Source organism: Orbicella franksi, chromosome 3, assembly GCF_964199315.1.
Source record: "Orbicella franksi chromosome 3, jaOrbFran1.1, whole genome shotgun sequence".
Taxonomy (NCBI): Eukaryota; Metazoa; Cnidaria; class Anthozoa; order Scleractinia; family Merulinidae; genus Orbicella; species Orbicella franksi.
Window position 1 is genome coordinate 19,465,001 of NC_138147.1, and position 17,500 is coordinate 19,482,500.

General features: G+C 37.2%; 1 protein-coding gene across 1 annotated transcript in view; it reads left to right on the forward strand.

Annotated features, from left to right (window-relative positions):
- Window positions 1-17,500, forward strand: part of LOC145482647 (uncharacterized) — a 77,192-nt gene that overhangs the window by 51,765 nt on the left and 7,927 nt on the right. Inside the window, exons 34-51 of the mRNA XM_081461256.1 lie at window positions 1-48; window positions 4,888-5,136; window positions 5,394-5,671; window positions 6,780-6,885; window positions 6,994-7,335; window positions 7,986-8,021; window positions 8,435-8,558; window positions 9,181-9,252; window positions 9,611-9,682; window positions 10,323-10,394; window positions 10,490-10,561; window positions 10,668-10,739; window positions 11,447-11,518; window positions 11,862-11,933; window positions 12,340-12,417; window positions 12,638-13,695; window positions 14,106-14,320; window positions 15,846-16,014. The exon at window positions 1-48 is cut by the window's left edge and continues 95 nt beyond it. Of these exons, the coding sequence (XP_081317382.1) occupies window positions 1-48; window positions 4,888-5,136; window positions 5,394-5,671; window positions 6,780-6,885; window positions 6,994-7,335; window positions 7,986-8,021; window positions 8,435-8,558; window positions 9,181-9,252; window positions 9,611-9,682; window positions 10,323-10,394; window positions 10,490-10,561; window positions 10,668-10,739; window positions 11,447-11,518; window positions 11,862-11,933; window positions 12,340-12,417; window positions 12,638-13,695; window positions 14,106-14,320; window positions 15,846-16,014 (3,207 nt within the window). The remainder of the gene's footprint in view (window positions 49-4,887; window positions 5,137-5,393; window positions 5,672-6,779; window positions 6,886-6,993; window positions 7,336-7,985; window positions 8,022-8,434; window positions 8,559-9,180; window positions 9,253-9,610; window positions 9,683-10,322; window positions 10,395-10,489; window positions 10,562-10,667; window positions 10,740-11,446; window positions 11,519-11,861; window positions 11,934-12,339; window positions 12,418-12,637; window positions 13,696-14,105; window positions 14,321-15,845; window positions 16,015-17,500) is intronic.

The following is a 17,500-nucleotide window of genomic DNA, read 5'->3' on the forward strand; positions in this document are numbered from 1 at the left end:
AGACTCCGCTCTCGGGAAGTGGATTTTCTGTGGGAGAAAAAATCCCTGGTAAGGATTTATTATAACAATGGTGTTTACGTATCGTATTGCTGAAATTATAAGAAAACTATGTTTATGATCCATGATAATATTTAAGTTTTCTCCCATTGCTTTTACTGAAATGTACGTTTTAGGAACATGATTAGAACAAAACTGGTATGCTTTTGGAACATCACCGATTGGAAATTCACAGAGACTTGCTTTTTCTTAAAAAAAAAAAAACACCTTTTATTTCACCGATAAAAATAATGTGTTCTTTTTCAAGTTTATATGAAAATTCAGACCGGTAGAGTAGTAATAGGGTAACTGTTGTTGCCATTTGGTGATAACTTTACTGACAAAATGGATAGCATATAGATAAATGTTTCCATTTTCCAAATATAAAGTTATGTTCATCAAAATGTAGATTACTTTTCACTAATGCAATGTTTTTATTGTCGTTTTTGCTACTGAAAACTAACCATAGTTGCCTTAATTTTTGTCACTAAAGATCTCAAAGTGCATCCTGGGCTGCACCTCGCCCCACAGTAAACGCTATTGTCACCAGATTTCAGACTTTTTATTGTTTTTGCACTATTGACATATTGTCAACAACAAAGTCTATAAAACTTATGTAATATTAATAACAATAACACAAAAAAGAAGCGACTTTTTAAAACATTTAGCTATAAAAAATTGCGAAAAAACTTTTCTTAAAAACATTTAAGAAATTTTTAAAAACGGTTAAAAATACACGACGTTTCGACGTTCTCGGACGTCAAGAGAACGACGACCGAAAACGTCGAAACGTCGTGTATTTTTAACCGATTTTAAATTTTTATAGCTAAATAACACAAAAACAGAAATTTTAATAGAAAGAAAGTAAAATGTGCGCAGTGACCAAAGTAGCTAAGGCTTTCGGGTTGGTCACATCCACATTAAGTTAACTGGCTTAGACAGTAAGCTTATATAGCATGAAAAAAAACTGCAAAGTGCATTATATCATCCCGAGCGATACGTCCGGATCTCTCCAGGATGGTGTCATCCGGCCTGTGGTCCCTCCAGAAAGGGACTCCTCTTCTGGTCCATCCTATGTTGCTTCCTAACATTGGCTCCCCTAGAGACGCCGCTGCTCTAGGGTACATAGTTCTGTCTTCCCTACCACCCAAGTTTTGCCACCATAATCAGTGTCTCTGTTTCTTTGTGTATATCCGGTAATGGGAGTGGGGTGGGCAACAATGCACCGCCCCCCCTTTTAAGGTAGTCAAGTCACTTAGTTATAGCTACAAGGTTTCAAGCTTAGACTTCATCTCCCCCCTTGCCTGGGTAGAGTCCAAACTCTAAACCCGTGAACGTATAGAACAACACAGCCCCATAAATTAGTAATTGAGAGTGCCTGCCTGTAAAAATCAGACAAATTCTTAATTTCGCGGCAAGGGTCGAAAATTCGATTTCGCTCATATTCTTATGGTAGATAGGCTAGGGCATGACAAAAACTACTGGATAGTTTTTTTGGCAAAATATCCTTTTATTTCAAAGAAATATGCAAATTACCAAATTCCGTTAAAATCGTCATTTGACGCACCATTTTATTAAGCAAGTTTGAGAGCCTCGCATGCAAAACCACATCATTCATCCGTCTTTAAAACACTCAAATATTTTTGTGCAATGTTTAAATGTGTACTGGGTTAGTTTTAGGGAATGTTGCGTTGTCTTTTTGGGTGCAAAATAATTAAATTTCGAAGACACGTATTTCATTCACTTAAAAGTACTTCGTGAATATAATTGATTTTCACCACGTGCGAAACCTTCAAATGGATTAAGCTTCGGGTGGTTGAATCGCAGAAGGATGATCTACAGATTCCTGTAAAAATTTCTTTGGGCAAATGACTGTGAGCGACGCGAGAGCTTTTCAAAGTACGTCAAAAATGTAAATATTTGACCATCCGTCGTCAAATTTCAATTTACAGGTTAGACGTATATTTTAGCATGCGCCACATGACTTGACCTATAATAAGTTGAAATAGACACAGAGCTGATAATTTCGAAATGTTCTAACCTCCTTTGCTGCAAAAGGTAGGTCCAAAGCCGATTTGACGTGTTTCTAGTCGATCTCTCACCATTCGTCGCACATAAAGCAGAAGTTTGCTTTTGTTTACACAAGGTTAACGTCCGATGTACATCGCCAACTGTCAACCTATTATTGGTCGAATACCAGGAATCTGTGACCATCTTTCTGCGCATATGAACATCACTTCATCTAAGTCAAGAACGGCTGAGTCATTTGTAGATAGTTGCTTGCTTAGCACTGCGCCAAAATAATACGTTTGATCGATTGCTGATAAGCCCGTCGGCGCAGCACAATCTTACAGCCGTTATTTGTTCGTCACGCAATGCTGTCACGGCATGTGCAGCACATTTTGATCTATTTTGTATAGAGCACTCTCAGGATAAATGAAACAATTTAATCATTGTTCATCTTTTTGTTCATTTATATAATAATAAGTGTATATTTATGTAATCGTTTTCTATAGTGTACTTGGCCTCGGTCCAAATCACGTTTGTTGTACGTTTTGATGTTTCAGACAACAGCTGATAAAGCTAGTGCCTGTACTCACTAGAATTTTAAAAAAATCGCCATGAAACAAATTATAGATCAATGAAGCAAGAACTAGCTGAAATAAAAATAGGAAATCACAACGTGTCTAATTCGTGAGAAAAAAAAGACTAAATTTAATTAGTAATTACGTGAGTAAATAGCCCTGGCCATGCCATTTTATTTGGCGTATTTTGTTTGCCTAGTGGTGAGGTATTGGTATGTTTGTAACAGAAAATAGAGGACTGCTGTCAATACAGTCCAAAATTATTGTCAGTAAAATATTGTAAATAAAACACTTATTGACCGGTTACCTCCGCGGCCACCATTTGGTCGTTCCGATAAGGGTTTCATTATTGTCTTTACCTCTATTAAGCGGCCACCCAAAATTTAAAAACTTTGTTTTGGAAAGGGCGATGGCAGATAAGAGTCTGAAATTGAAGGTGCATGACGAGTGATAATTCAAATACACGTCTATCATGATTGTCTTGAATTGACTCCATGTTCACCAAGAAATTTATAACCCGACAGTGAAAAATTAAATATTCAAGGTACACCAAACTCTATTTAAGCGGCTAGCCCCATTAAGCGGTCACCACCCATTTTCCCGGGGATAGCCCACTGTATTACATGTAAACCAAAAATAATTGCACACCGCGAAAAGACCTATATTCTCCGACAAAAGTGTTGGCACACCTTGCCACTTTTGCAATATCTGTCAGGGCAATTTATCAGTTCGTCCCCTTCCCCCCAATTCAATGTTGTTTATCGTGATGAAGTCGTCATTGCCCGCTTGCAACATTGTCGGGGGGGGGGGGGCGGGGAAGGGGGTTCCCTATTCTAATGATGTGATTAGGTATTGTCCCCAAAATACCTTGTCAATGCATTTTCGTGTTATCTGATCCAGGTGTGCCAAGGACTTTTGTCGAGGATTGTAGGTATGAGTTTAGCGTTACAGTATTACGCAGGGCATGTAGGTAGCGGTGGTCGAGTAAAAGATGACAACAGGGGCAATGGTAAACTATTCATTCTTCTCATTTCTTAATTTAATCTCTTCCTACTCAACACGATTGTGTGTTCCCAGTGGTTCTCAGCCTTACGGAGCCTTATGTATTAGGATAGAAATTGTCCTACCCCTACCCCCTAAAATGGGATGACAGCATTGCGTGACGAACAAGGAACCGCTGCAAGCAAGGATTCAAGCCATCAAACCATGATGATGAAACGTAATAGTTTTGTGTAGTGCAAAGCAAGCAACTATCTACAAATGACTTAGCCGTTTTTGACTTAGATGCAGTGGTGATCATATGTGTCGAAAGAGGGTCACAGATTCATGGTATTCGACCATTAAATAAGTTGACAGTTGGCCATGTACATGGGACGTTATGTAAACAAAAGCAAACTTCTGCTTTATGTGCGACAAATGGTGAGAGAAACACGTAAAATCGGCTTTGGACCTGCCTTTTACAGCAAATGAGGTTAGAACATTTCGAAATTATCAGCTCTGTGTCTATTTCAACTTAACATAGGTCAAGTCATGCGGCGCATGCTAAAATATACCTCTAACCCGTGAATTGAAATTTGACGAGGGAATGGTCAAATATTTACATTTTTAACGTACTTTGAAAAGCTCTCGCGTCGCTCACAATCATTTGCCCAAAGAAATTTTTACAGGAATCTGTAGATCATCCTTCTGCGATTCAACCACCCGAAGCTTAATCCATTTGAAGGTTTCGCACATAGTGAAAATTAATTATATACACGAAGTACTTTTAAGTGAATGAAATACGTGTCTTCGAAATTTAATTATTTTGCACCCAAAAAGACAACGCAACATTCCCTAAAACTAACCCAGTACACATTTAAACATTGCACAAAAATATTTGAGTGTTTTAAAGACGGAAGAATGATGTGGTTTTACATGCGAGGCTCTCAAACTTGTTTAATAAAATGGTGCGTCAAATGACGATTTTAACGGAATTTGGTAATTTGCATATTTCTTTGAAATAAAAGGATATTTTGCCAAAAAAACTATCCAGTAGTTTTTGTCATGCCCTAGCCTAACTACCATGAAAATATGAGCGAAATCGAATTTTCGACCCTTGCCGAGTTATTTTCCATTTTTATGGACAGGGACTCTTAATAGCTTTTATAGATTAAAATGGTCGGCTTTTTCTAGCTCGGGAACTGCCTGGCCCTTGGGCTCAGTTAAGAAAGCCTTCACCTGTTAACAGTCCTGATTCAATTTCAATTGCTAAACATTGTTTTAACAGGAAAGGGTGAATTTATTGTTGCACTAACCAAAGATCAAGCAGGATTAGACGACAAAGCTGGCGAGTTTATTGGTTCTATTAGCTCAGTGAACATGTTCAACAAAGTCCTTGACAGGAGCGTGATATTTTGGATGATGCACGGCTGCGGCGAGAACATTGCAAATGCCATCTTACCCTGGTCACAGTTTATTGATGGATTTGTTGGAGATGTAGATATTCAAAGACCTGCGCTGTGTAGAGACAGCGAAGGTGGGTGAATAAGACAATGCCATACTAGCTACAAGAGTTACAATATCCGGCACTAAAGCCAAATTAAAAATTTGCTTCTGACAATGTACATGTATGCCTTCATGATATATGTACCTTTATTTTCAATTAAGGTTCCGGACCCGCATCACTGTGATTTCATAATTAGACAATATGGTTACAAGAATTATCATATCCTGCACTTACTCACAACTTAATGCCTCATCGTATGCATTTTGCTACCTTAACTTTTAATCAAGGTTCCCGCATCATCGTGGTTGCCAACAAAACGTCCCAATCTCTTCAGCCATCTACATTTGAAAGTCCGCTCTTCGAGCGATCTTACAAAGGGCACAGTGTCTGTGTACGATTCAGATATATCATGTATGGTTTTGGAAGACGGGTCCTCCGTCTGTATCAACAATTAGAGTCAATAACCAAGACCAAGAGGCTGATGTGGGCAGTGAATGAATCCAACAATACAGAGGGGACCTGGAAATACGGCAGAGTATCTCTGCCGAGTGTAACTAAGCACAGAGTGAGTACAATTCCTCAAGTTTCTTTAAATTATATTCAGTTTACAAAGCACAACGAAACAATTCAAGAGTGCATTCAATACAACTTCAGCCAAGAAGTCTGGTTTAGGCAAATGCAGTGTTTATGCCAGAGCGCGCCATTGCGGGAATCCCGCGTTATAATCAGAGATGGCCCCCAGAAAAACGAAAAAAGGGCCCATTTGGCCCTTTCCTTTTGCAAGACTGCAGGCTTAACACAGGCATAATATTTTAAAAGCCATCCCAGGGCTCGAAATTGTGATCGATACGGCGCCAATGCAACAAGCAGTTCATCCTTGGCGACCAAAAATTCTGGTTTAGTCGCGATATTACGGCATAATGGCGACTGCATTTCTCTGTGTTGACGATCAATAACGATTATCTTGTCACACATTATGTCCTTCTAGAAAAATCCTATTGAAAGATCTTTGCTTCTAAAACATTCAACATAAGAAAAGAAGTCAATCCGTCCGTTTTGCTTTGCTGTATTGATTCTCTCATGTCGGAAAACTTCCCAATGGCTGGCTGTGTTTGAAATCGCCCTATAATGCATTGCAAACCCTTGATCATTGACTACGTCATGTATGCCTAAGGATTGTTCTCTTGTAATGCACGGATCCTTCATACTACTGTCTGATTCAAAAGAAACTTTATTGAGTACAAACCCTTCAAAAAGCACTTACCATTAAATTTTATCATAGATTCTAATGAACTGCTTTATGTTCCTTGGTACCCTGATGCATTTTTTCCTTCTGTAGCTTTCAATTTAGTGGCCCATTTCCTAAAAAAATGGCCCCTGAAAAAGATCTTCAGGGGCCACTTTGGCCCTCAAGTAAAATTTTCTGGCTGAAACACTGCAAATGTACTGTATTGTAATGTTAATTTGTTTGGTCGTTTGTTTGTTTGTTTGTTTGTTTGTTTTGTTTTGTTTTGCTTTCTGTTCAACCTTTTGGAAAACGTTCCGTAAATGTCGAATAGTACTAGTTATCCTGTGTATTTTTACTGGCATATTTTTATTCGAAAAAAGAAATTAATTCTATGTCTGTTGGTTACAAACACTTTCAATCAATAATTGATTGCGCTTTGATCTAGGTTTCGTTTGAGGCAGACATGAGTAAAGACCCTGGGTATGTTGGTCTCCGTGCTTTGCGCGTCACACCTGGCTATTGTCATCCAGTTCCTTTCAAAGCAACACAAGGTACAGGGTATCATGGGTAACATTTTATACTTTGATATTCTTTTGTTTGTATGTCTGTTTTTATCGTTTGAATCATCTACTATTGATCACTATTTCATTCTCCTTCAGCATGTGACGGAAACTTTACTAATTCATCAGGCCTAATGTTCTCCCCACGCTACCCTGGATATTATCCTCCTTTGATTCGCTGTCGCTGGTTGATCAAGGTTTCCTCAGAAAGGACGATAAAACTGCGCTTCTTGGAGTTTCAATTAGAAGATCACCCATCTTGTTACAATGACTACATAGAGGTATACGATGGCGGCACGTCAAGGACACTTCTGGGAAGATACTGTGGACAGCGATTTCCAGAGTTTCTCCAGTCATCTTCAAACATTATGGAAATAATCTTCGTAAGCGACGAAAAAATAACAAGGGCCGGGCTGAAACTATACTATACTTCGGAAAAAGGTAAGTGATGCATAAAATTCATGATAGCAGAAAACGCCCTCTAATAAAGAAGAATGAATAGACCAAAAAAGAAAGAAAATAAATAAACAGATAAATGAACGAAAATAATTAACCAAATGAATAGATGGAAGAGTAAATAAATTTGGAAGCAAATCAGTAAATCAATTAATTTTCTTTCTGATTGACAAAAACATCAACCCTTAGAAGTTAACCATCTCTTTGGGGATTTCCTATGTTCAGTACAGATCAAAGCACATTTGTATAGCTTTAATCGAATACCGTATCACGATTGTGACCAAGAAATTCAGAAAGAAAAGAGGATTAGACGCAACTGAACAGAATATTTGAAGATTATATGTGACTGACTCGTTATAGGAAAAAAACGCTTCCAGCTCCTACCTGGAACTAAAATTGAATGTCATTTATCTTAATTATGATTTTCTGTAGAAAACAATGCTCAATATATCCAGAAGAACAAAGGCATCGGTTTTCAGCTGATTACGCCTCACTTGTCATTATCCTAGATAAAGCGTAAAAACTTTTGCAACATCAATTTTATGTATTGTATAATATATAATATTGTGACTTTTAGTTACACTGTTTAAATAATGAATGAATATACCATTTAGATGAAGTTTATTTACTTTTAGCTACCAATGGCAAAATAAACTGCGTCCAGTATGAAGGTATGACTTGCATGCATAAGTCCTGGTTTAAAAATTTTAACCCAGGCCTAAAAAAATAAATAAATCGAGTAAAATTGCTTTGATATCTCATGTCTCATATACAAAAGCTGAAATAGTATAAAGGACAAAGTATCCTGACTATCGTTAGAATCAATCAATCAATCTTTATTTGCACTCGCACTTACAACAATGAAAATATTAAAAGTAAAAATTAGAGTACTAGCTGTAACAAGTCCTTTTTCGCAAATCTTTCAGGGCATTGCAGTATTTAGTTAATTGTCGTCATACAAGATGTGAAAAGGATCCAAAGTTATCAAAGATTTTAGAGTCTTCAATTGTTAATGTTTTGGTTGAAAAGTTAGGATCGAATGAAATTCCAGCTGTTAATGCACTGTGAATTTCTCTCCATAAAGGTTGTCCTTCTAGCTGTGAGTGTAACTTCATTTCCCCCAAACAGCGTGAAATGGTGATCACGGTAAAGGCAGGGAGAGAACTAACAGCTATACCAGGAAAAATTCCTTCTAATGCCGCCGCAATGTAAGCGCGCCAATTATCTAAAACAGTCAACGCTCATAAATATCTCATTTTGTTTAGGTGACAAAAAGAAAAAAACAAAAAATGTTAATTTATTGAACATTAAATCCTTCGGTGAAAAACCTAAGAGCTTTGCTTTACATCTTCTACAACCCTTCTCTTATTTTGAAAGGTTCCTACTACTGTGTAACTTCGACCAGCATACCTATTGAACACGGCTGTCAAAAGACTTGTGTACATGCATAGAGACACATGCGCATTTTTTTTTTATTTAATTTGTTAATCCTCTCAGTTTCCACGTATATCTAGTTGATTTATATATATTTTTTAAGCGATGCTGGACTCGGAAGAAGCAGCGCTATATAAGACTATTATTATTATTATTATTATTATTATTATTATTTATTAAAAAATATTAATTAATCTGTTAATCCTTTTAGTTTCCATGTATATCTAGCTAATTTATGTATTTTGTAAAGCGCTGGTCGATTTTGAAGAAGCAGTGCTATATAAGACTAACTTTATCATTATTATCTATTATTAAGTATTGGGCATTACATACATGTATGTTAGGTTATGCATCATTGAAAAAACTCCTTTTTATTCTTCCTTGTTATTCCCACAGACTATTTCAGAAAAATAAAATTTCGCATCTACCAGAGAAACAATTGTCTGGCTTATCAGTGTTGAAGTATTTGTAAGTACACGAACAATCTCTGGACAACACATGTAATTACTTTTAAATTGCAATCATTCAATTTCTTGAATAAATTGTAGCGAGCACATTTCATTTGAAATACGTCAATACTCCTTAGGCTAGAAAGGAATATATCATAAGTTCTTCTAAAATCACTTATTTATGTCTATACATATACAGGTACAATTCTGTCAAACTACATTTTAGGTGTAGACTTAATATTCAGTAGCCAATATTACTATTGCTGTAAGTTGTCCTTTTTTAGTACACTAATGCCGAGAAGAGCTTTACTCTAAATATGCAGAATTTTTCTATCAGCTTTGACTCCATCAATTCATTCAGTGTTAAATCTTTCTAGGGACTTGAGTGAAAATCGTCTCTTCCGAATGCCAGTGGGTGCATTTGCCAACGTTTCTTTACTACGTACTATGTAAGTGCAAAAATTTGAGCACAACCACTGACTGATAAGGATGTTACCGGCAGGCAGTTACCGGTTACACAAGCTTCCTAGTCAAGCAAGAGGTCCAACTAGATATTATAATTTTTATAAATATATGTTCATGAACCGTCTATATTCGGCCATACAATGGCAGCTAAACAACTTACTTGTCAAATATTTCTATGAAATGCTGATGGAAAAATGAATTTTTGATTTAACAGCCTCTCGATATTAATTTGATATGCACCGTTCAAATAAAATGTCTTGCAGCGTTGCACCATTGTTCCAAACACACGTTGATTGATGGTAACGCTGTTCAGTTGAACTTGCCATGCTTACAATGGACTTTTTGGCCATTCAGATAGTTCAGCCCTGTGCTGGGTCATTACGTTGTGTTCATGAGCATTTATCTCCCACTGTGCCCGTCTTCACTGACCCAGGCATATAATGACAAATATAATACTCAAGGTAGCCCAGTAGAGGAATAGCATTCCATCCTGGAGGAGAAAAATTCCTTTCAGTCGCTTTATGCCAAGGTAGCCGGGATTAGCTCCGCTCTGGCTTTTTATATCAACCTGTACATATTTCAACCAGAAAACGTTTTTTTTGTTTGTTTGTTTGTTTGTTTCAGGAAGATTGATAGGAATTTTATAAGGACCTTACCTGATGGAATGTTTGTGAATATGTTAAATCTACAGACTTTGTAAGTAAAATTAATTATGATCTGAAGAAACAATCAAATAAACAATACAATTGTTTTTGTATGGATCTCTTTTTATTTTCATTTCACCTTTGAAGGGACTGTAGTTTCAACTTGATCGAAGATATTTCGTCGACGACCTTGGCTTCACTGACGTCCTTGACAACATTGTAAGTGGAAAATTATAAAACGCTCGTCAGAGTGTCTCAGTTGAATTCAATGATGATTAAATACCATCTTCTTAAATTGACATTATTGCCCATGCTGTTCTTGAAGGAGCCTGAGACGAAATCGTATAAAGATGATTGATAAGGACGCGTTTAACGAGACCAGAAACTTGGAACATTTGTAAGTCTTAAAAAGAAAATTATGTCGTTTACTTGATAGTTAGTTTGTTAACCAAAGCACACTATACACGTGCTTTTACTTTTACTTTATGGGAGGAGCTAGATGGGGTGGGAGGTGGTGCAAATGTCAGTTATGTCAGTTAAAATTTTGTACATTTACGATGTATTAGGCAACAGAGTGTAAAAATGTTCACCGCTCAAAAGGAGCTTGGGATACTTGTGGTTGCGCTTTACCGGTTTGTATTTACCAAGGCCATATTTTGTTGCTTCTTCATTCAAGCTTCTCGGCATCTATGACGTTCAAATTTGAGACGATAGAAGCTAACAATCGCTTTAAAAATAACAGCAGACATTTCGATTTTCTGTACTGAAGCGCATGGGATCATGTAACAAATAGCATGAGTGTCAAGTTGTAAATGATTGATATTAACAGACTGATAGAAGACTCAAAGTGATGGTTTAGGTCTAAAAAGGTTAAAGTAATAATATTTCATTGAATTTCAAACGAATATCAAGGGATAAAGCCTTTGGTGTGTTGTTTGTAAATCTGACTACAAATGTCAGTTGTCAGTTAAATTTTCGGGTATTTGTCAGTTGTCAACTTTTTTTTTTTTTTTTTTGCCATTTGTCAGTTGGCCTCATGCAGACCCTCTTATATCATGTCTTAATTGAGAAGTTAACCTTTCCCTTCAATAAATTTGCATTAAGGTACCTTCAACAGAATTTACTGGAAGAGCTACCTGACAATATATTCGTTGGTTTATCGAAGCTTAAAATATTGTAAGTTTAAAAATGATTTTTCTTCATTGTTAATTAGTAACACACCATCTTTACAATTTCATTTTTTTGGCGGTTAAATTCTTAGTGAAGAAAAGAAATCAAGTCGTCCAAGTGTCCTAGATTAATTATAAATCAAGTAATATCAGTTTATGCCATATTTTCTCAAAGCACGTTTTCCAACTTTTTTAAACAACTTTAGGAAAATCAATAAGATTGCTCAAGCACGGAAAAATGGCAATCGAAATAAAATTGCGCGAGGCGAAGACTGCGAAAGAATCAGTATGATAAATGGTGCATTTTGTATAATATTCTATGAAATATCCTCAAACACATTATGTTATAGGCTCCTAAATGACAACAAGATTCAAAGACTGACTTCCAAGACATTAGCTGGACTGTCCTCCTTGGAGAAATTGTAAGTAATTTGGGGTTTTTACATTGGAGAGAGGGAAAGAACTTATAAACTGTTGTTTTGTATGTAAACTGACGTATGCTATTGAAGATTAAGATGAAATTAATTATAATTATTAAATTTTAAATACAGTATAAATCTCTAACATCAAAGGCATAGCTTTCCTGTATGAAATCGACCAACCTGGTATTCTGCATGTCGGTGTGTCCAATGCAACGTTGAAAGAAACAGACTCTGCCTCTGGGCAAAACCGTAAAACCGATAATTGATCAAAAACAGCACTTTCAGGAAATCGCAAACAAGTTATACTACACAATTATGCTAGCATTGTTTCATGATTTTGTCCTATAGCAATTGCTTCTGTTTAGTAATTTTGTATAGCCATTAATCCTTATTTATCCTCTACTAGGAATTTGAGTCACAATTCTCTTAGTTTGCAAGATTTTTCACCAGAGGCTTTTAACGCACTAACCAGCGTGAAGGAACTGTAAGTGGTTGTAATGAATTTGACTATTGTGGCGGTAAGAAGTAACGTCAGTAATTTAAGGAAGTGCTCACAATACCGAAGGACCTTTTTGTTTCAGTCTGAAAGTTACAAGGATCACTCTACAGGAATGAAAACAATAACATCAAGGTGTTGTTTCAAACAGCAACAGAAAAAGTGTTTGAGTAAATAATTAACTTACAGCTATGTTTTTCCTTTTTAGTTACCTTGATGAATTTATCCTTTGTTGTTATGCCGAAAAAGCAGCGCCCGGTGTCCATTGCGTCTCACCAAAAGATGAGTTCTCCAGCTGCTCTGACTTGATGAAAAACAAAGCCGTTCAAGTTTGTGTTTGGATTCTGGGGCTTACCGCCCTTGTTGGAAATCTTTTTGTCATCTTGATGCGAGTAATTGTGAAAGAAGATAACAAAGTACACTCTTTTCTTTTGACAAACCTAGCAATTTCAGATCTACTCATGGGCGTCTATTTGCTCATCATTGCCTTCCAAGACGTACAGTGGCAAGGTGAATACTTTAAACATGACATTGACTGGAGGACTGGAAAAATGTGCGAATATACTGGCGTCCTGTCGATGATTTCAAGCGAGGTTTCTGTGCTTATGCTGACGCTCATCACAACTGACAGGCTCATCTGTATTGTTTTTCCGTTTAAAGTGAGACGAATAAATCGAAAATTTGCTTACATTTTTGTAGCCGGGATATGGGTTTTTGGAACATTGATAGCCATTATTCCAACATTTGGGTTGGAATTTTTCTATGACAAGGGGCGAAATGTTGGATTTTATGGAAAATCAGCTGTGTGTCTTCCTCTCCATCTCTCGTCAGAACGGCAAGCTGGTTGGGAATATGCCGTGGGGATTTTCATCGGATTAAACTTTGCCTCATTCGTTTATATTCTTGCTGCTTACACAATTATGTTCTTCACAGTGAAAAGAGTTTCAAAGCAAGTCAGGTCCACGAATATGAACAGAGAATCGCAAATGGCAAAAAGAATGGTTTTCATCATCTTAACCGATTTCCTGTGCTGGATGCCTGTCATCATTATTGGAATTTTGTCTCTATGCGGACAGTTTCACGATCCTGAAAAACAAGCCTACGTGTGGATTGCGGTATTTGTCCTTCCAGTCAACTCATCTATAAACCCCATACTTTACACATTCTCAACTCCAAAGGTCAGGAGAAAAGTCACTGAAAAGGCGGAAGCAATGAGCAGTTTTTTTGGAAGAACAGTGCGATGGCCGCGAAGCACTTCGTCTTCAGGTTTGTTGTATTTCCTTTTTTAGTTTACTCACTATAGAATTTACAAAGTATTTTTTGTGTGTAGTTGGTTTATTAGTTTTAGACGTATAACGTTGTATTGGATACCATAACCAGCAAGTATCGATGATTTTTTCCTCGTCTGCGGAGGAGAAAGGTGGGAGCAGAGGGAAACATAAAGTTTTGACATAGGCTAGTGATATAACTGATTCCTATTCTTATTTATATGGTTGGTCATCACAAACACGTCGCACATACTTTCCTTTCTGTAGCATTTTATTACCGAAAAAGACTATAATCAAGCTTTGTGCTTAAAATGTATAAGAGAGTTACAGAAAAGAAGTCAATAAGTTCTGTATGTGGAAGCCGACAGTAGCATCTTTTTATTTTTTTTAATTTTTTTTTTTCCTTAGTGCAACAAAGTGTACTACCTAGTTTATTACATCGCGGAAACAGTATTGTCCCAAGCGATTCTCAGTCAACCGTCAAATCAAGTTTGAGCCCGTCTCCAATTCCAACCTCATCAGCTCGGCCGTTAGATGAGATACCACAATGTGAGAAACCTGAAACTGATTTGAAGCTGATCGAAACACCAAAAGTGTTCCCGGATGAGACCTCATTTTCAGTGGTAAGGATGTCTGACTCGTTCTATACATAATTACTGTCACGCTGATCGTTGAATAGGCTCGATTTCCGCCGCTTTCTCGAGTCCGGTCTACGTTCCTCCCCGAGATAATGTAATTCTTGCGGCACTTCAGGTGGCCGGAAATGTCATCTGATGACAATCATAGGCAGGCCCAGACGCCTACGGCTCGTAAAATTTGTGGCGTTTTCGCCACTTCTTTTAACTTTAGCCCTCCAACCTATTTTGTTTGACATTATTGTTGCAGATGGGCTTTACATGCTGTGTTCTACAGAAGCGTTTTTTTTTGTTTTTTTTTTAAAGTAGCGCAGAGCTGTTTGACTATGCTGTAGCAACTGTCATGTCAAAGGTCACACATATGTTGGTGTAAATGGTGTTGACACCATGTTTATGTTTTGCTAGTTCGGTTTGCTTTGGCTCATTTAAAAATTTAATTTTGTCTGGCTTCGCCAGAGACTGGTGTTGCTTCTCTTCAAGAAGACTAAAGTACACATCAATTTGACTGAGTGTTTTGTTTCTTGAAATCGATGTTTGCGTTTATCCCTCTCTTTATTTACTTTGTTCGTTATCTCATATTCTGGTACCACATGATTCAAATATAGATTCTAACGTATAAGTCTATTGACTATTTTGCGTGTTGTATATGCTACTATGGTTTAGCTCAGGCAAGATTTCATCAGTTGACGGTATTTGGTTAAATATCCCACTAATGCGATCGCACTTCATATCGCACAACTCCTTTGCTACTGCGAGAAAGCTAATTTATGCAGCCTGCTCGATTCAGCCAGGCAGATTTCTTATTGGTTGAAATTAACAATGCCAAGTCCACGAGTCCAGCCGTGAGTTCGGGGGAGGAGCGCGGGCTCTTTTCCTGAACAGCGGCTGGTAATCGAGCCTAATCGTTGAAGCAATATTTTTGTATGATAAATTCAATATTGTTATTCAATTCTTAATAACTCTGCTTTTTAAAAAGAACACTACAAAAGACCTCAAAGATGACTATCGCAATGCGTGTTCATAGTCTACTATTATATTTGTCCATGGGTGTAGGCTGCCGATAGCTTTCACGCGCAGTCAAGTACGCATCAGTTTGTATCCTGGCTTTTTGGCCAAATTTATTGACCGGCCATGGCCAATAAAAACTGAGCAATATGAGATTACTGTTAAGTTAACAATCATAGAGGGTTTATAATCTACTTGTACCTTGAGAAAGCTGGAGGCGCGGTGGCCTCATGGTTAGTGAGCTCGACCCCCGAACGAGGGTTCTGAAGTTCGTATTAATCCGTATTTTTCTAAATGAAAACTATAGCTTGAAAGCTTAATGCAAACCAAATTCATTTATCGTGTTCTGTATTGCCCTTGACTTAACGTAAAATTATATTTCTAATGCTAGATTCACGAGCTAACAATCCCAACTTTAAGCAACCCCGATCAGTCTAGCCCACCACTAAATATAGAATACTAGCACGACCACCATCAATTTAAATTATTTTCTGTTATTTTCTTTCAGGGATTTGTTGTAGCGTGGTCGGGAAATAAAAATGATATGGCCATGCGACTGATTAAATATTTCTCAAACGCTCAGGAAGACGCTTGGAGGAAAGAGACCGAATTAGTCAAAGAACTGAGTGATGGAGACGGACACGCTAACATTCTCAAATATTGCTGGCATGCTCGAGGTATCGAAAAATATCATGTCCTGCTTTTATTATGAAGCTTAAAATGCTGGTTTGAATTACAGGCTGGACAAAACTGTTCTGGATGGACGTTTTAGCACAAAAAATTAAAACAAGCAAAGTGTCGCAAATAAGTTTTAATAAGATTTAAAAACCTTAGTAAATTCCCCACATGGAAAGTTGTTTTTATATCGATCACGCGTGGAAGGCGTGTGTTACACCTTGTCCAAATCTGGTAACTGAATCACAAAAGTATTCAAAATCACATGATTTCTGAGAAAAAAGAGTCACATTTGAAGTGTTGTTTTGCGAAAAACATTGTTACAGGTTGGTGGATTATTTTTTTCAACAATTAGGCAAGAAAGCGAGAGAAAGACTTACAACTTAGTTGGCCACGGAAATACGATACTGTCTTCAGACATTGAACTTCCTTAAAGTCTGTAAACTGTTCCTGCCACAAGATCGGTGTTCCACTTGTTTTGAAGATGGAAGCCTGTAGCTTGCTCTTCGTACAAGCCACAATTACACAAAATGCTGCTGTGTTCAAGCGTTGTCGGCCAAAAACTTCAGAAACTGTTTTTTGTGCTTTTAGGAAAGCCCCCGGACCTTTCTTTTGGGCTCAACTTACAGGAGCTTGCCATTTCCTCGCATTTTCTTGCATAACAGCTTGAACGAACTTCGTTAGGTTTGCCCTGAGGCTCTTTGGTGGTAGTATCACGTCTTGATTCTTTCATGTATCTGATGTGTGTCACAGGATCATAGTGCTGTTTAGTTAGATTATCGCTCCTCCCTCGTGCCATCTCGCTGAATTCATGAAAAAAATCCCCAAACACGTAACGATGTTCCTCGTACGTCAATGGTCTATTACAACGATGATGAAAAACATGACCATTTTTACTAAGAAATAGCGCGATTTTTCATATTTTTGTGATCCAGTCTGCAAATTTAGACACGATACAACACAAGTCTTCCTTGCGTGATCTACATGGAAATTAGTTTCCATGTGTGGAATTTAATAAGATTTATGACAATCACAAAATTATTTGCTTGTTTTAATTTTTTGTGGTAAAACGTCGATCCAGAACAGTTTTTTTCCAGCGTACTATATAGGCGCTTTCCATCCACCTAAAATTCGTGCTTGAATATTCAAAATTTCTATTGGTGAATGAATATCATTTTTCAAGCCGATTGTAACGGAGTGGAGAATGTTTCCCAAAGTTCGGAAGAAGGAGACAACCTCGTGAGAAGCAGTTGAACGTTCGAATTTGTTTCCAAAAATTCCTATGCTATACGATTTTACTTTCAGAATTTCCGGAAGTTTTGGATGTATGTTTCTTATTTTGGAAAGTGAGCAATTTTTCGATTTTCTATAAACTTTGCCATCAAATTTCCGTGCCATCTGTTGCTATTCATACATTACATATTTCCTAAATCTTTGGTTGAAAGAAAAGCGCCCGACAAGAGAGAAAAAGAAACCGGAAAAGAAAAA